At 34.9% G+C, this 18509-nt stretch overlaps 2 protein-coding genes across 6 annotated transcripts; both read right to left on the reverse strand.

Moving 5' to 3' along the window:
* Positions 1-1438: 1438 nt before the first annotated feature.
* Positions 1439-6609, reverse strand: LOC116146457 (UPF0481 protein At3g47200-like). Of its 5 annotated transcripts, none has more exons than XM_031431852.1 (4): positions 6489-6609; positions 5789-5915; positions 4915-5661; positions 1439-1890 (listed from the first exon to the last, which is right to left on the reverse strand). In XM_031431852.1, exons 3-4 carry the CDS (start codon positions 5612-5614, stop codon positions 1469-1471), a joined length of 1122 nt encoding a protein of 373 aa, XP_031287712.1. In that variant the 5' UTR covers positions 5615-5661; positions 5789-5915; positions 6489-6609; the 3' UTR covers positions 1439-1468. The 5 variants fall into 5 exon arrangements, with proteins under 5 accessions (XP_031287712.1, XP_031287711.1, XP_031287708.1 ...); XM_031431851.1 differs by having other exon boundaries at positions 4915-5691; XM_031431848.1 differs by having other exon boundaries at positions 4915-5915.
* Positions 6610-14684: 8075 nt separating this feature from the next.
* On the reverse strand, positions 14685-16088 carry LOC116146422 (UPF0481 protein At3g47200-like). Its single transcript, XM_031431819.1, has one exon. The coding sequence runs from the start codon at positions 16086-16088 to the stop codon at positions 14685-14687; it is 1404 nt and encodes a 467-aa protein (XP_031287679.1).
* Between the last annotated feature and the right edge of the window lie 2421 nt (positions 16089-18509).

Consider the following 18509-nt stretch of genomic DNA (forward strand, 5'->3'; position numbering starts at 1 on the left):
AACAGGGTTAATAGGTTTATACTGAATAGAAGTTCATAACAATATCACAAAGCAATGTTACGGTTATCAAAAAAGTATATTAAATTTATACATCGGACAGACTTGGTATCATCTTTTTTTTTAAAAAACAAAATTTATAATTATTCGGTCATAATGGTGTCTAAACTATTAGTGCATGCTTTCGATTAGTGCATAATTTCAGTACCCTTTTTCGGTGAGTGTACATTTTCCATAACACAATCGCCTGTACTCAATAGATGCATACTACTAACTATATATGTTAAAGAAAAATACATAGTACTTCATAATCACCAAAATTACTAAGATTTATTATAACAAACCACTGAATTAAACAACAGATTGTGTTCATTAAAGAGCATCAACTATCAAAATTATGCCAACTGCTACAAACTCCAGTCTCTTCGCTTCTCACAGATCATCTGTCTTCCTAACCAGAGTAAATAGTTATCAATTTCTAATAGGAAACATATATTATAATTTCAACTGAAAAATAAATGATTCAACTTACTGGGCACTTGTTCTCGGCGACACCAAGTCCGTTCTTAATTTGCACCCACTTCCATTAGGTCTCCACTGGGATTTATTTTTTGTTCAAAATAAATAATAAATATTTAATACTCCGTAATTTGTACACCAACAAATCATGTACAGAGAATTGTTTGACACCTTGTGAATGCCAGAGGCCCGAAGAAAAGCGATGGAGGCGGGCGGCGGAACCGACAACAAGGCGGCGACACCGAACGCTTTAGGGCAGGAGACGAGAATGCCGCGCGTACCTTTTCTGAAAGATGATATACCCCATCCTAATTGGGCTGTGCTTGCTAGGGCCCACCACCAGTGAGTGCGGATTCCCTTAACTCCATTCCCACCACCACTCTCCTCCACCTCCGTTTCCATTGCCTACTCGCAATTTTGACTGATTGCCCCTCTTTAATTTTCGCCTTGCTCTTGACTCCGAGTATATGGGCGCTGTTCCTTTTTTGGGCTTTGATATTTTGTTTAGGCCGCCCGTAGCTTTCTTCACTGGCTAGTTACTCTCAGTCTAACAAACCTTATTTGTGTTCTTGTTCTTGTTCTTGTTTTTGTTCTTTTGCTCCCTAATACAGGTTCCAGGATATCAACCCAATATTTTTTTTTTTTTTTTTAATCAATTGAGGTGTAATTGGACGTGTTACAACTGATGAATACAATAAACTTATTGGTAAGCGATGTTTAAGGCCTCAGAATACACATTCTTAAATGTATATGAACAGCATGATTTATTAGGTAAGATAATGTATTGCAAATGTTGTAACATACTATCAGCATGGAAGAGAAACATTGTTATATGTGTGTGGTAAAGCGCGTAAACAAAGTCTGATTCTGTGCAGAGTGTTATGGTACAAGCTTAGTAGTAGTGAAAGGGATTGGCTAATAATACAAGTACTTGAAACACACAAAACTTCAATTATTTTGGACGCGTAAACAGTTCCGGATAGAATCTTTGGATGGTTTGTAACAGAGTGAGCAGCACGAGTATGGTTGCAGCAACAGTTCCAGTGCCTCTCCAAAGATTTTCAAAGTACACACTTATCAACGTTGCCTTGGTGCGATTCCACCATTTGCCGTGGTGCTTTTTCAGCCCGTCGCAAATGTGGTCGTAACAGGAAGTACTTGGCGTAACCTCAAGGCAGAGTCTGTTAAACATCTCTTTAATTGAATCGTGGTCGCCCACACAATTGGAGATGATTCCATTGTCAACAAGCAAATCCACATCTTTGCTCGTGTTGATCAGAGCATCCATTAGATCAATATAGTTGCAAATATGAGTTTCAAATGGATAATGGCACTGCTCCAAGGCCATCAAGTTTCGAAACAAACATTCCGTACCATCTCCAATTTTAAGGTGTGGAATCTTTAGCACATCTGCCCTAAGCCTCGGAATACATGAGTCCTCTCTCTTTCCAAATTCTATCTTAAGTAAACTTTTTTCTTTGTCTGGCTTACACTTCCTCCTCGACTCATCAGGCTTCACTGCATCTTTGTTTTTGACCGACTTAAACTTCACCCCGGACTCATGCAGCTTCACTGCACTTGGTAAATCTTCAATTTTTCCGCCTGGAGACTTTGGTAACTCTGGATCGATTTCGACTCCGACCAACATAGTATGTCTTCTCAAGTCGACAAAATGTTTAATTTTCTTCACTTCTTCATCTGGCTCCTTATACCCGAAAAACTTGCAAGAAAGAGTAAGGAAGGATTCTCCAGTGGAGCTGCCATAGGCTAACATGTATAACTTCTCCAGGACAAAGAATGGAAGCTGATTTTCAAGTAATTGCAAGTCCAGTTTTATGGCATTTGATAGCCACGGTTTACTTAGTAAAAAATCTCTTGTATCATCTTTATCACGGTGATACCTCAAGAAGAGTTCAATGATGAAGACAGCATCAACCAGAACCATCTCTATGAACTCATCTGAACCGAAATCAAATTTTGCTTCATAACAATCGCGGATACGTTGCTCCTCTTCTTTGACAAAGTCCTTGATTTTATCTTTCTCGCTATTATTCTTAAGAAACTCTTCCTGATATATCTTCTTTCGCTTTTGCATGTCATCCCATTTCCATTCTTTTTTGCTTTGCTTGTCATCCCATTTTTCTTGGTCATGGTGATAAGGACCAATTGAAACAACGTGAGGAGTGTAAGCATCATTATTTATGTTCCTAAGTTTCACAGGAACCTTATAAATACAACAACCGTCTTTGATATCAATAGCTACCTGGTATCCGTTTTGATGCCTATCTTCAGAGGAACTTCCTGACCCATTCATCTTAGCCTGAAATATTGCCTGACAGGATTTCCTTATTCCTCAGTGATTCACTCTTCGACAACTTCACACTCCTGGATGTAAACAGACAACTAATGATCACAATAAAAATATAATCAACTTTCATAACTAAATTAAATCTTTCATCTTCGCAATCGGATCAGATTTCTCAGAGTGGTTAATTTGAAACCAAGCTGGCAAATAATCACAAGTTATAAACAACATCTCATAAGTTTGATATGAAAGGATGAATGATTCGATGTGTGTGTGTGTATTATTTTCTAAGACTCTGTACATGTATATAAATGTTCAGAATGGTTCACTCAAGCTAGAGGAAAGAAATGAAAAATAGAAAATATTAAGTTCAAAACTACTTTTTTTCCAGCTGTATTATATAACTATACTTAAGAGTGTTAAATCTTCCAAATTCTGAAGAGTCTGCCCGGCTTTCTGCTATGTAACTTAGCTACGTAAAGGAAACAAATTACAGGAATTGAATGGGAAACTAAAGACGAATAATGAGATAACACCAAGTAAAATATATATAACAAAGACCAGAGAAAAGACCTGAAAATTTTCTCCGAAAATTAATCACCGAACTTCTTCGTCTTGAAACTTTCACATGTATCTGTTTCTCCAGGTATCTCTCTCTCTCTCTAATGGATGTCTCTGATAATAGTTTCTGCTTGCTTACGGGCCGGCCATATGAATAACCGATCTTCCTCACTCAGTCTCATTCTACTGATCTAGTGCTATTTAATTTTGACAGATGTCAATCTATAAAGTTTTTTTTTTCTTTTTTTCTAATAATGACTGTCGGTATGTATAGTTATCAACTCTTTACAATTGTACCGCATTAATTTACTTTATATTTGGTCCAATATGGGTTTTGAAACAATGTTTTCTACTATTAATTTCTTAGTGATAATAATCTAATTTAATACTCCTAGTTGTTACTTATTGACTAATTAATTTGAAAGAGTCTTTCTCTAATATATGATTCTATTCACATTTGTTAAACTATTCATTTATGCTGAAGACATGTTTAATTTCTTTATTAACGCCACACTCAGCGGATCATTAGATTAGATGATGTTCACACGGTTTCGGGTTGAATTAAAGTAATTAATGAAACATGTTGATTCATTATATTGAATAATTATGACTGCATTTACATTGACCAACTACTAGTCTTTCTTTAGTCTCTCCATTACTATTATTTATTGAGATAGGTAAGACACCTTAAATCTTAATCAAAGCCAGCCTCTCTAGTCAGAAATGTCAAGGCTAATTATTTTTATTGTTCACACTGTCTATCACACAGCCCAACCAATTAATTACTATATAGATAGTCTTTTTTTAATCCCTAAATCTGAACAATAAAGATTAGCTCACGATCTTACAAACTTTTTGTAACAATCTAAATGTGACAACCCATAATTAGGTAGACAAAACCCATTTGTGAGCTGTCACGTCGAGTTTGTTATAAAAAAAAAAAAAAAAACAAATTGTGATATTGGATTGTAAATATAGTATTACCCAAATCCAAATTTATATAGTTATAAATAGTTGGCTAATTATCATGCATAGACATCAAAACCCAAAGTCATAGTCTAATATTTGTTACGTGGACTTCCTTATTCAAGAAATCTGCAATGGCAAATGGTAAGTAACTTAATACTTTTCGTTAGGGGTGTTAAAAAAAATTGAGAAACTAATCCAAATCGAATCTCCAGTTATCGATTTGGATAATCTCCAGTTATCCAAATCGAATCTCCAGTTATCTGAAACTAATCCAAATCGAATCTCTCACCATGAAAAGAGCATCAACTATCAAAATCATGCCAAAGCTACAAACTCCAGTCTCTTCGCTTCTCACAGATCATCTGTCTTCCTAACCAAGAGTAAATAGTTATCGATTACTAATAGTAATAGGAAAGATGTATTATAATTTCAACTGAAAAATGAATGATTTAACTTACTGGGCACTTCTTCTACAACGGATTCCAAGTCCCGTTCTCATATTTGCACCCACTTCCATTAGGTCTTCCACCTGTAATTTTTTTTTTTTTTTTTTTTTTCCGTACCATCTTCAATTTTAAGGCGTGGAATCTTTAGCACCTGTCCTCTAAGCCACCAAATACACGAGTCTTCTCTTTCTCTCTTTTCAAATTCTATGTTAAGTAAACCTTTTTCTGGCTTACACTTCCTCCTCGACTCACCCGGCTTCACTGCATCTTTGCTTTTGACCGACTTAAACTTCACCCCGGACTCATGCAGCTTCACTGCACTTGGTAAATCTTCAATTTTTCCGCCTAGAGACTTTGGTATGTTTTGATCGACTCCGACCAACATAGTATGTCTTCTCAAGTCGACAAAATGTTTAATTTCCATATCCTGTTTGGCCCCTCCATCTGGCTCCTTATAACCGAAAAACTTGCAAGAAAGAGTAAGGAAGGAAGGTCTAGCGGAGCAGCCATAGGCTAACACGTATAACTCCTCCAGGACGAAGTATGGAAGCTGATTTTCAAGTAATTGCAAGTCCAGTTTTATAGCATTTGTTAGCCACGGTTTACTTAACAAAAAATCTCCTCTATCATCACGGTACTTCCTCAAGAAGAGTTCAATGATGAAGACAGCATCACGCACAATCATCTCTATGAAATCGAAACCCTGAAAATTTTCTCCATAACAAGCGCGGATACGTTGTTCCTCTTCTTTGACGAAGTTCTCGATTTTCTCCTTCTTTCTGAACTTTTCCAGATATCTCTCCTTGTGCTTTTGCATGTCATCCCATTTCCATTCCTTTTTGCTTTCTAGGTCATCCCATTTTTCTTTGCCATGGTGATATGGACCAATTGAAACTATGTGAGGAGTGTAAGCATCATTATTTATGTTCCTAAGTTTCTTAGGAACCCTATAAATACAACGCTCAATATTGTCTTTGATATCAATGATTACCTCGTCTTCGTTTTGATGCTTATCTTCAGAGGAACCTCCTGACCCATTCATCTTAGCCTGAAATGTTGTTTGACAGGGCTTCCTTATTCCTCAGTGATTCACGCTCAACTTCGACAACTTCTTACTCCTGGATGTAAACAGACACCTACTGATTACAATAAATATACATAATCAACTTTCAAAACTAAATTAAATCTTTCATCTTCGTAATCTGATTTCTCAGAGTGGTTAATTTGAAACATACGCCAGCTAGATAGCAGATAATTAAAACCAAGTTGGCAATTAATCAAAAATTATAAACATCTCATAAGTTCGAAATAAAAAGATGAATGATTCGATGCATATTATTCCTGCATTATTTTCTAAGACAACTGTACATGTACATAAATGTTCAGAATGGTTCACTCAAGCTAGAGGAAAGACATGAAAAATAGAAAATATTAAGTTCAAAACTACTTTTTCTCTAGGTATATTGTATAACTATACTTTGAGTGTTAAATCTTACAGAAGAGTCTGCCTGGGTTTCTGCTATGGAACTTGCTTCGTAAAGGAAACAAATTACGGGAATTATCATGCCATTAAATAATAATAAAATAAAAAAAATTCTTTCCTAAAAATCTCTAAAATTGAATGGGAAACTAAAAACAATTAATGAGATAACACCAAGTAAAATATATATTACAAAGACCAGAAGAAAAACCTGAAAATTTCTCCGAAAACTTATCACCGAACTTCTTTGTCTTGAAACTTTCACATGTACATGTTTCTCTCTCTCTCTCTCTCTCTCTCTCTCTAATGGACGTCTCTGGTAATCGTTTCCGCTTGCTTACAGCCATATAAATAAGTATTCTTCCTCAGTCAGAGTCTCAGTCTACTGACCTAGTGTTGTTTAACTTTGACACACGTGTCATTTTCAATAAATAATTAAATATAAAGTGTTTTCTCTTTCTAATAATGACTATCTGTATTATTAACTCTTTTATTTACAGTTGTACCGCACAAATTCACTTTATATCCGGTCCGGTCCACCCAACTCAAATAATTGTAGACTTTATAGACAAATGTTTTGACCATCAGCGCCGTGTAATAGGAACTGACATTTACTCCAAGAGAAAAAAACAAGCTCGTTACAAGTACGAATAGTTATTACGTGGGTCACCATACTGATTTAAACAACTCTGTATTTGTCTTTGTCTTGTCTAGGATCATCATGACGATCGACGGGTGACGTTTCATGGATTTTAATTGACCTTCGAAGAAGCAGCCCCCGAACTAATTACAGTTTTATGAGTTTAACAGCTTTTTTCCGCCCCAAGAATGGGTTAAAGACACTTTTCGCCCTCAATTTTTAAAATACCATTTCATTATTTAAACAGTAAATTTAATCTAAATTGTTAAGACTTTAAACAGCAAATTTAATCTAGTGATTTCATGTTTATTTCAAAAAAAAAAAACAAGATAGATGTAATGTAACTGTTGTGTGAGCACAACAAAAATCAAAATAAAAAAAATAAAAAATCAGAAGAAATTACTTTTGATCTAATCGATAAATTATTTATGGCAAGAAACATGAGGGTTTTAAAAAGTAGAAAACGACAACTCTGAGTCTGGTGGCTTCGATGCTCTCCCAAAGTTGAATGTGTGGTCTTCTCAGTTCTCTCCGTAAGGTTCACAAAACCCATCAAATATATTTGACATTAACATACGCATGTTCTACCAGATGAAAGATTTGTTGCAGAGCCATTATGGAGGGGAGGGACCTCCACATTTATATAATATAAGAATGGTAGATATAAGTCAGGCTGAGAATGAAGGGACTGGATTCACCTAAACTGACAAGAGTTATTAGTCATTACTCATTACCCACAGTCATAAATATAGATAAACTATCTTTCCAGATGTCCAATGTCCTTAAAAGTTTATAATATATTATAAAATACCAGAAAAACAATCATCATAAATAAATTTGTTGATGTCTGATTTTACAACTCACAACTCCTACCTGTAAAATATTAAATTATTCTTATATAAGAATGATTATAATTAGATATAAATATTGAATAATAAAAGAGAGTTGCTATTTTTTAAATGGTTGGGATGTATAAAATAAATCTTACGTTTATTATTTCTTTTATATATTAGAAATTATAAAAGTTCGTATATAACTAATAATGAATAGAGGTACAATAACTGATTATTTAAAGAGAATATTAAGTCAGTCTTTTTCTCATATATTATCTTTGCTTTAAAAATAAAGATTACAATTAGAGAACGGGTTTAGTATCAGAATCTCGAAAATGAGAGCAGAAGTCTTTTATTTATATTAGAGGAATTAAAGGTAATGATCACAAATCTGTACTGTGTAAGTCTTTCCTTATCTCCTATTGACTGATAACTTATGAAATATCCTCAAATTACCTAGAATTTGAACATGTGTGCAGCCTCAATCACTCATAGACAAAACCTGAAACTGTCAAAGTGATGACAACTATATTCTTTCTGTCATGAAGCGATGTAACAGCTTCTAGGCAACGTAAAGTCTTCCTAAACTCTAATTGATATTCGCTGACATTGGCTAATGTTGGCCGTAGTTTTTGTAGGCATAACAAAATTTGATATATATAACAAACCACTAAATTAGAAACAAATTGTATTCATTCATCAACTCTTTGCATTAAAAGGGTGAATTAAAGGATGACTCAAAATTTTACACTGGAGCCTGGTTGCTTCTTACAGTAAGAGACACAGATCAATCGTAATTTGATGTGAACTAGTTTATGTTTATCTTCATTCTTCAATGGAAGAAGTCTGTAAAAATCATATCAACAGAAGCCCCTTTCTGATGCTTATCCAGTAAATATCATCTTGCAAACAAAATTGATCTCTTACGAGTATGTAAACAATCTACAAATTAAAAGAAACTTTTTTCGATGAGTAGTTATTATCTTTCTTTTTTAATTATTTGAGTGGACTTATATATTAATTGATTTTGCCCGTGTCACTTTCTCACCCTATTTTCTGTTATTATTTGATTAAAAAGATGAAAATATTTTTAAATAGTTTATTTTTTAATTAGTTTATTATAAATTAAAATTTAGTTAAGTCAAAGTCTTTACTTGATCATTTATTAGTTTAAGTGTAAAGATAATTTTATTTATTTATTTAATTAATTAAGAATATTAATTTTCTATGTTAATTAGTAAAAATAAAAAAATATTATATTATGAAAAACATTATAAATTTAGTAGCTTATTAAATAATAGTGATGAGATATTGATGACATTATAAATAAATAAATATTAAGGTCAATTAATTTTTAGTTGGGACTAACTATTTTTTTTTTTTTAATATTTGACTTTTGGTTAATAAAAAATAATAAAATCAAATATTTTAGGGTATTTATCATCTTTTTAATAAAATATTAATAAAAAACATACCATAACCTAATAAAGGGTGGGACAATATCATTTTGAAACTTGAAGGATGAGAAAGGTCATTTTGCCAAATCCTGGGTGAAAAATGTCAATCTCCCTTAAATTTATTACTGCCTATAAATTTTTTTCAAAATAAATATGGTTTGGCCAAATGCAACCCTCCCTCTCTCTTTCTCGAAGTATACCCCTTTCTCCCCTCTCTCTTTCCCTCACCCTTCATCTCCTCCCTCTCTCTTTCTCGAAGTATACCTAGACCTGGCAAAACGGGTATGGACCCGCGGGTCGGTCCGTACCCGGGTAAAAAATATAGGGTATGGGTTCAATAAACTAAACCCATTTTTATTTGACCCGTACCCGGGCCAATAAATTACGGGTCATATGGGTGAACCCGCGGGCACCCGTATAACCCTTCTATTCTGTTTTGATTCTTTTGAAGAATCCCTAAAACTAAAAGTCCTTTATTCGAATCCATCTCAGTATCTCACGCCTCCCTCTCACGCCTGCCTCTCACGCCTCCCTCTCACGCCTGACGCGGTGACGCCTCCCTCTCACGGAGTCACAGTCATCACGAATCCATCTCATCTCTGATCTCTCGACTCTCAGTCTCAGATCGCGGCCGCATCGTCACTTCGTCATCACTCATCAGTCTCTCATCAGTCATCGCCTCATCAGTCTTCTTCGATTAATATTCATCACTTCGTCACTTCGGTAACGAAATAGAGGCTCAGTCGCTCAGAGAGAGATCAGAAGCGAAGTTCGGCAAAAACAGGTTTCTTCAAAAACAAATCATTTTCGATTATTTTTTTTTTAATTTTTTTGGGAAGCGAATGAATTTTTATTCGAATGAAGAGTTTTTAGGAAGAATTTTTTGAGTTTCTTTCATAGTTGCTTATGTTTGGTTTGGTACAGTTTGATGGACCCTTATGGTTTGGTATAGTTTTATGTTTCAGTTTGTGCTTGGTTTTAAATTTTGTTGTTTGGTTACTTAGAAAGTGGAGGAAAGTTATGGAAATGAATTGGAAAGAGTAGAATAGCAATGGATCTTGTTTATGTGTTCTCTTTATGGGTTTAAACCTTTAGGATTTAAAGGTGCATTTTCTACTGTGTTTAAAACGTGGTAAGTTGGAACCCAGAACAATAATTCATCATTCAATCAACTTACTGTTAATTAATAGTTGGGAAAAGCTACAGAGTTAACATAACTATAAACATGTAATTAATCATTTTGTAGTCTAAAAGAGGAATACAGGGAACATGATTGATAGAGGGAATTCAATAGATATTATTCAGCTATATTATTTATAAATACAAGTCAGATATATATCTTTACTGAGGAATATCTTTACTTGATCTGATCATAGAGGATACTTTAGGAATATCTTTACAAGATGCAGGAACATACATACTGTTATCTAACATTTATGCAAATTCGCAAAGATGGGACGACGTAGCAGAAGTTAGGAAGACCATGAGAGACAGGGGAGTGAGGAAAGAACCAGGGTGCAGCTGGATTGAAGTAAATAAGCAGATTCATGCTTTCATTTTTGGAGATAGCTCACATCCCAAGATAGATGAAATCAATAGGGAGCTCAACCAGTTAATTCACAAATTAGTAGCAGTGGGTTATGTGCCAGACACAAATTTTGTTTTGCACGATCTTGAAGGAGAGCAGAAAGAAGACTCAATTCGATACCACAGTGAAAAACTGGCAATTATTTTCGGTTTGATGAGCTTGTCAAGGGGTAAGACCATCAGGATCAGGAAAAATATCAGGATATGCGGCGACTGTCATATCTTTGCAAAACTCACAGCAAAGATGGAGCATCGAACTATTGTGATCAGAGACCCTATCCGGTATCATCATTTTCAAGATGGAATTTGCTCCTGTGGAGATTACTGGTAGCAGATGTTGAAGAAACGCTTGAAACCACACTGCTGCTATCTCAGTGTCGAACAGGAGGAAAAGTTGATAACCAACTTTAGCAGAACACACAAAGCTTCTGCTTTATTCAGAAAGTCATGTAGATTCAAGCCATTTTGAAGCTTAAAGCCAGAAACAATAGCTCGTAAGAATTACTTCTCAGTGATTGTTCAACTTAAGAGGGATCAATAAGGTTGATGGACATGATCGCTGCTCATAACAATTTGAATCTAAGTAGGCTATGAGCCACCAAAGAAGTTGACAGTGTGGCCAATAAATCACCTGTACTAAAGAAATGATAACTAATATGTAATTTTTTCATGAAGCTACCATTTTTGGGTCATCAGATGGATATTAAATGCAGTTGAAAACTATATGCAATTTGGGATGAGAAATGATATAACAAATATTTATAGTTTATTGACTTATTTGGTTTGTTTATGTGTAATTGTGTATTAGTGATTTTGTATTTGTTTGTTTTGGATGGTATTTGTAGTTTTGTATTATATGTTATTGTTTGTTTATGTGTTATTTGTTTTTTTTTTGTTCATATTTGTTTATATTCTTAATTGAATTGAATTTAGAGTAGTTGATTTAGGGGGTGTAAATGTAAAAAATTAAAACTGCAGGAATTTTGGGGGTGTAATTGTCACAATTGAAAACTGTTAGGGGTGAAACTGTCAAAACCGAAAGTTGGAGAGAGAAAAAACGGTCCACCCGCGGGTCCACCCGTACCCGTATAGGGTAGGGCACGGGTCCAAAATATTGGACCCGTATATATCCACCTGTATAAGACCCGTACCCGTTTTACCCGGCCCGTACCCGGCCCACCCACCCGTTTTGCCAGGTCTAGACTAGTGGGTATACCCCTTTCTCCCCTCTCTCTTTCCCTCACCCTTCATCTCCTCTCTTTCTCTTTCTCTTTCTCTTTCTCTTTAAAAGCCATTTATTTTCCATCCACGCACTTTCGGAGGAAGGAGCAAAGACAAAAAAATTTTACATTAAAAAATTAATTTATTAAAAAACATGCAATGACAGACTACTAGTATTTATGAAACCTCCTTGTGATAGTGATTTTATGTTTATTTCAAAAAACGAACAAGATAGGTGTAACTGTTGTCTGAGCGCAACAAAAATCAAAATAAAAAAAAGAGTAAACGACATATTCCCACCCAAGGTTTGACAAAATCCCAGATGAGTACCACAGGTTTCATTTATTCCAGATTTCCATCCTTAAAGTAACAGTATTATAAACTTTTAGGGTTTAGAACATACAATTACCATAATGCCCCTAACCCTAAATTAATAAATTATGTTTTAACCCCTAATTTATTAGAATTATAAAACTTACCATTTTATTTTCAAATTATATCAAAAACACCCCCGGTCATTGCACACCCTCATCGGAAACAGCTCGATCTGGGCTGTTTCCGACGACGTCGAACGTCCTGGTCACTCCATCACCTTCCCCGCATTCCATCGTCCAAAACCCCTCTAATTCCCGACTCATTTGCCCCTCCAATCGCTGGCACCGTTAGACTTAGGGTTTTGATGTTCATCACCGGATTTCGGTTGATTCCGGCGGTGAAAATCCAATTGGACACCACCAATGAAACCACCGTATCCAGATCTATAAAATCCCCATGTCCCCAGCAGCCATCTCGTCGTTAATCGCCGGCCGAGAGTTCGTGTTCTTCGGCCGTTTTTCAATGAAGCAGTGGACGGCAAACAGTGAGCTGTCGTGGCTGGAAACGTTAGGGGTTTTGTAGGGGAGGATTGGAGGAGTCAAATGGTGGTGACAAGGGTGATTTTGGGTGAAAAAATCGTCGGAAAAAGAGCGAAAAAGTTTACCGGCGGTGGTCTGTTAACGTGCGTCGGAGGACTGTTATAGGCAGTGGTCTGCTAACGTGTGCTGCCCATGTAAAATGACTAATTTACCACTTTATCATTATATCAAACATTTTTTCGTCACTTTAAGGATGAGAATCTAGAATAAATGAAACCTGTAGTACTCACTTGAGATTTCGTCAAACCTTGGGTGACAATATGTCGTTTACTCTAAAAAAAAAAGAAGAAATTACTTTTGATCTAATCGATAAACTATTTACGGCAAGAAAAATGAGTGTTTTTAAGAGTTAGAAAACGACAACTCTGAATCTGGTCACTTTGCGGCTTTCGATGCCCTCCCAAAGTTGAATGTGCGGCACACACCCCACCAAATATCTTGACATATGCATGTTCCTCGGATAAAAGATTTTGTTGCAGAGCCATTATCATACAGGGGAGGGGAGGGAGCTCCACATTTATAGAATATAAGAATGGTAGATATCTGTCAGGCTGAGAATGAATGGACTGGATTCACCTAAGCTGACAGAAGATGTAAACAATCTACAATTAAAAGAAACATTTTTTGATGAGTAGTTTATCATCTTTCTTTTCCAATTATTTGAGTGGACTTATATATTAATTGATTTTGCCCATGTGCCCCTTTCTATTTTTATAGATTTTCTGGTTCTATTCCATGTTTTTGGGCTGTTAGTATATGGGCTTTGATGAGTTGTTCTAAGTTTAGTCCGAGTAAAGAAAAACCCATGTAAGTAAAAAAATATGTTCCTCGATTTTAAACCAGATTTGGTTAATTCAATTGTTTTGTTGTATTTACTTAACGTTTGCTTGGTTACCAAGAAAATAATAATTTAACATTAGCTTTATCCAAGTTATTTATAACAGCTGTTCAAACGAAATCCACTCTAGTTTTTAGAGAGAACTTAAAGCTATCTCAAATGGTTGAATACATAAGGCTAAAATAATTTAGTAATTCCAATGATAAAAATTGCTAACATTTCAGTATTACAAAACAGACATAAAGATACAAGTACACAAAGTATTATATTAATGTAGTCGCACTATGATCTCATCATTCGTTGGTACTTTCAGTTTTCTGATAATGTAGTTGTTGAACATCGATTTCTTTTTAGTATGTTGATGTATGGTGATCAACAGAATTATTATATAACCCAACAAGCAATTCGCTGATAGAAAATTATAAGATCATAAATTCATTTCGAGGCGGCTAATAAGCAGTATTAATAATATCTAGAGTTATCTAGATCTAAGAAACAATTGGCACGAATTTCGCACAATTATAATTCTAGTCAAAATCGAACTTAGTGAAATCCATTGAACTAAACTTATTGGTAAGTGATATCTAAGGTCACTAAGAAAACACATTCTTAAACATATATGAAATTTTGCTTAATTTATGTACTTACAGGTGAAAAAGTGTTAACATTTTCTGTTCTTTTTGCCTAACCCTAATAGCAGTTTCATTCATTCGAAGTTGCATAGGTTGGATTAAAGCATCATTTATTAGGTAAGCTAAAGATATTGCAAATGGTTGAACAATTCATATGGCATGGGAGAGAATACATTATTATAAATGAAAGCTACAGATCCGAAGTTATTAGCAGCGTAGTAGTAGGAACTAGGAAGTAGTAGACGTTCTAATTATTCAAGTACTAAAAACACACACAAACTTAAATTATTTTGGATCCGTAAACAGGGCCGGATAGAATCGTTTGATGGTTTGTAACAGAGTGAGCAGTAAGAGTATGGTTGCAGCAATAGTTCCAGTCCCTCTCCACAGATTTTCAAAATACACACTTATCAACGTTGCCTTGGTGCGATTCCACCATCTCTCGTGGTGGTTTTTCAGCCTTTTGCAAATGTCTAGGTAACAGGAAGTACTTGGCGTAATCTCAAGGCAGAGTCTGTTAAACATCACTTTAATTGAATCATGGTCGCCCACACAATTGGAGATGATTCTATGGTCAACAAGCAAATCTACATCTTTTCTCGTGTTGATCAGAGCATCCATTAGATCAATATAGTTGCAAATATGAGTTTCAAATGGATAATGGCACTGCTCCAAGGCCATCAAGTTTCGAAACAAACATTCCGTACCATCTTCAATTTTAAGGCGTGGAATCTTTAGCACCTGTCCTCTAAGCCACCAAATACACGAGTCTTCTCTTGCTCTCTTTTCAAATTCTATGTTAAGTAAACCTTTTTCTGGCTTACACTTCCTCCTCGACTCACCCGGCTTCACTGCATCTTTGATTTCGACCGACTTAAACTTCACCCCGGACTCATGCAGCTTCACTGCACTTGGTAAATCTTCAATTTTTCCGCCCGGAGACTTTGGTAATTTTTCATCGATTTCGACTCCGACCAACATAGTATGTCTTCTCAAGTCGACAAAATGTTTAATTTCCATATCCTGTATGGCCTCTCCATCTGGCTCCTTATAACCGAAAAACTTGCTAGAAAGAGTAAGGAAGGAAGGTCTAGCAGAGCAGCCATAGGCTAACATGTATATCTCCTCCAGGACAAAGTATGGAAGCTGATTTTCAAGTAATTGCAAGTCCAGTTTTATAGCATTTGTTAGCCACGGTTTACTTACCAAAAAATCTCCTCTATCATCATGGTAATTCCTCAAGAAGAGTTCAATGATGAAGACAGCATCATCCAGGATCATCTCTTTGAACTTATCTGAATCGAAATCCTCAAACGTTGCTTCATAACAATCGCGGATACGTTGTTCCTCTTCTTTGACAAAGTTCTCGAGTTTGTCTTTCTTTCTGATATTCTTAAAAAACTTTACCTGATAGCCCTTTTTTAGATTTTGCATGTCTTCCCATTTCCATTCCTTTTTGCTTTCTAGGTCATCCCATTTTTCTTCGTCATGGTGATATGGACCAATTGAAACTATGTGAGGAGTGTATGCATCATTATTTATGTTCCTAAGTTTCTTAGGAACCTTATAAATACAACAATATAGACGCTCACAACAATATTGACGCTCAACATTTTCTTTGATATCAATAATTACCTCGTCTTCCTTTTGATGCTTATATTCAGAGGAACTTCCTGACCCATTCAACATTTTCTTACTCCTCAGTGATTCACTCTCTGCTTCGACAACTTCTTACTCCTGGATGTAGACAGGCAACTAATGATCACAATAAATATACAATCAACTTTCCAAACTAAATTAAATCTTTCATATCGTATCTGATTTCTCAGAGTGGTTGATTTAAAACATACGCCAGCTAGAGAGCAGATAATTAAAACCAAGCTGGCAAATAATCACAAATTATAAACAACATCTCATAAGTTTGATATGAAAAGATGAATGATTCGATGCATATTTATCCATAGATTATGATAAACATATATCTATATTATATTATTCCTGCGTTATTTTCTAAGACATCTGTACATGTAAACAAATGTTCAGAATGATTCACTCAAGCTAGAGGAAAGAAATGAAAATAGAAAATATTAAGTTCAAAACTACTCTTTTTTTCTAGTTATATTATATAACTATACTTTAAGTGTTAAATCTTCCAAATTCTGGAGAGTTTGCCCGGCTTTCTGCTATGTAACTTGCTACGTAAAGGAAACAAAAATTACAGGAATTATCATGCCATTAAATAATAATAACAAAAACAATCTTTCCTAAAAATCTCTAAAATTGAATGGGAAATTAAAAACGATTAATGACAAAACACCAAGTAAAGTAAAATATATATAACAAAGACCAATAGAAAGACCTGAAAATTTTCTCCGAAAATTAATTAATCACCGAACTTCTTCGTCTTGAAACTTTCACATGTATATGTTTCTCATCAAGGTATATATATATCTCTCTCTCTCTAATGGGTGTCTCTGGTAATCGTTTCCACTTGCTGATGCCCATATAAATAAGTGATCTTCCTCACTCAGTCTACTGACCCAGTGTTGTTTCATTTTGACACACGTCACTTTCAATAAATATAAAGCATTTTCTCTTTCTAATAGTGAAAATCAATATTTATCAACTCTTCACAGTTGTATATCTGGTCCACCCAACCCAATATTTGTAGACTTTTATGACAATTTTTTTGTCTAGTAATGAGCTCACATTTACTCCAAGAAGATTAAAAAAAGATCGTTACACCTACCAATAGTTATTATGTGGGTCACCAAACTAATTTTGACAACCCTGTCCAGTCTAGGATTATGCATGACGATCGCCGGGTGACGTTTCATGCATTTTAATTTCCCTTTGAAAAAGGGAAATTAATAAAAAAATAATGGTAAATATTTTGTGTTTATTTCAAAAACAAACAAGGTAGGTGTAGATGTAGCTGAAGCTGTTGTGTGAGCAGAACAAAAATAAAAATTACTTCTGATCTAATCGATAAACTTTGATGGCAAGAAATTTGAGTCTTTTTAACAGTAGAAAACGACAACTGTGAGTCTGATGGCTTCGATATGCTCTCCCAAAGTTGAATGTGTTGTCTTCTTTCCGACCCCATCAAATATCTTGACATATGCATGTTCTACCAGATAAATAATTTGATGCAGAACCATTATTATATAGGGAAGGGGAGGAGAGGGGAGGGGAGGGGACCTCCACGTTTATAGAATATAAGAATGGTAGAGATAAGTCAGGTTGAGAATGAATAGACTGGAGTCACCTAAGCTGACAAGAGTTATTAGTCATTACTCATTACCCACAGTAATAAATATAAGATAAAATGGTTTCACTGTACATGGGCTCATATTCCAGCTGTCCAATGTCCTATTGTCCTTGAAATTAGAAACAAATTGTGTTAATTCATCAACTCTCTGCATTAAAAGGGTGGATTGAAGGATGACTCAAAATTTTACTCGCAGACCGGAGCCTAATCGCTTCTTACAGTAACACACACAGATCATTTGTAATTTGATGGGAACTAGTTTATGCTTATCTTCATTCGTCAATAGAAGAAGTCCCTAAAAATCATATCATCAGAAGCCCTTTCTGATGCTTATCCAATAAATATCATCTTGCAAATACAATTGATCTCTTACGACTCATAAGAGTATGCAAACAACCTACAAATCATAAGAAACTTTTTTCCATGAGTAGTTTTCATCTTTCTTTTCTAATTATCTGAGTGGTTATGTTGTACTGACAGAAAATTGATTGATTTTGCCCATGTGGCCCCTTTCTATTTTTATAGTTTTTTTGGTTTTATTCCATGTTTTTGGACTGTTAGTATATGGGGTTTGATAAGTTGTTCTAAGTTTAGCCCGAGTAAAGAAAAGCCCATTTAAGTGTATCAATGTGTTCCTCTATTTTGCAAGATGGATCTCTTTTAGTATACTGATGAATAGTCATTCACACAATTGTTATATATCTAAAAAATAATTCATAGATTTTGCGAATAAGTTTATCCTTACAAAGAAGTTTACAAAACAGCTTACAAAGTAAAAAAAAAAAATAAAGAAAAAACGAAAAAGGAGAAAGAGAGAGAGAGAAATGATGACGATGAAG

This window comes from Pistacia vera, unplaced genomic scaffold, assembly GCF_008641045.1.
Source record: "Pistacia vera cultivar Batoury unplaced genomic scaffold, PisVer_v2 Contig478, whole genome shotgun sequence".
In the NCBI taxonomy this organism is placed as follows: domain Eukaryota; kingdom Viridiplantae; phylum Streptophyta; class Magnoliopsida; order Sapindales; family Anacardiaceae; genus Pistacia; species Pistacia vera.

What these genes read in the sequence shown, in the direction of transcription:
- LOC116146457 (XM_031431848.1), bottom strand. Translation starts at nt 5,839, where the DNA reads ATGAATGGGTCAGGAGGTTCCTCTGAAGATAAGCATCAAAACGAAGAC. An exon ending in ACGCCTTAAAATTGAAGATG is followed by an intron (nt 1,891 to 4,914) that starts GTACGGAAAAAA and finishes AAATTGGAGATG; the next exon opens with GTACGGAATGTTTGTTTCGA.
- LOC116146422 (XM_031431819.1), bottom strand. Translation starts at nt 16,088, where the DNA reads ATGTTGAATGGGTCAGGAAGTTCCTCTGAATATAAGCATCAAAAGGAA.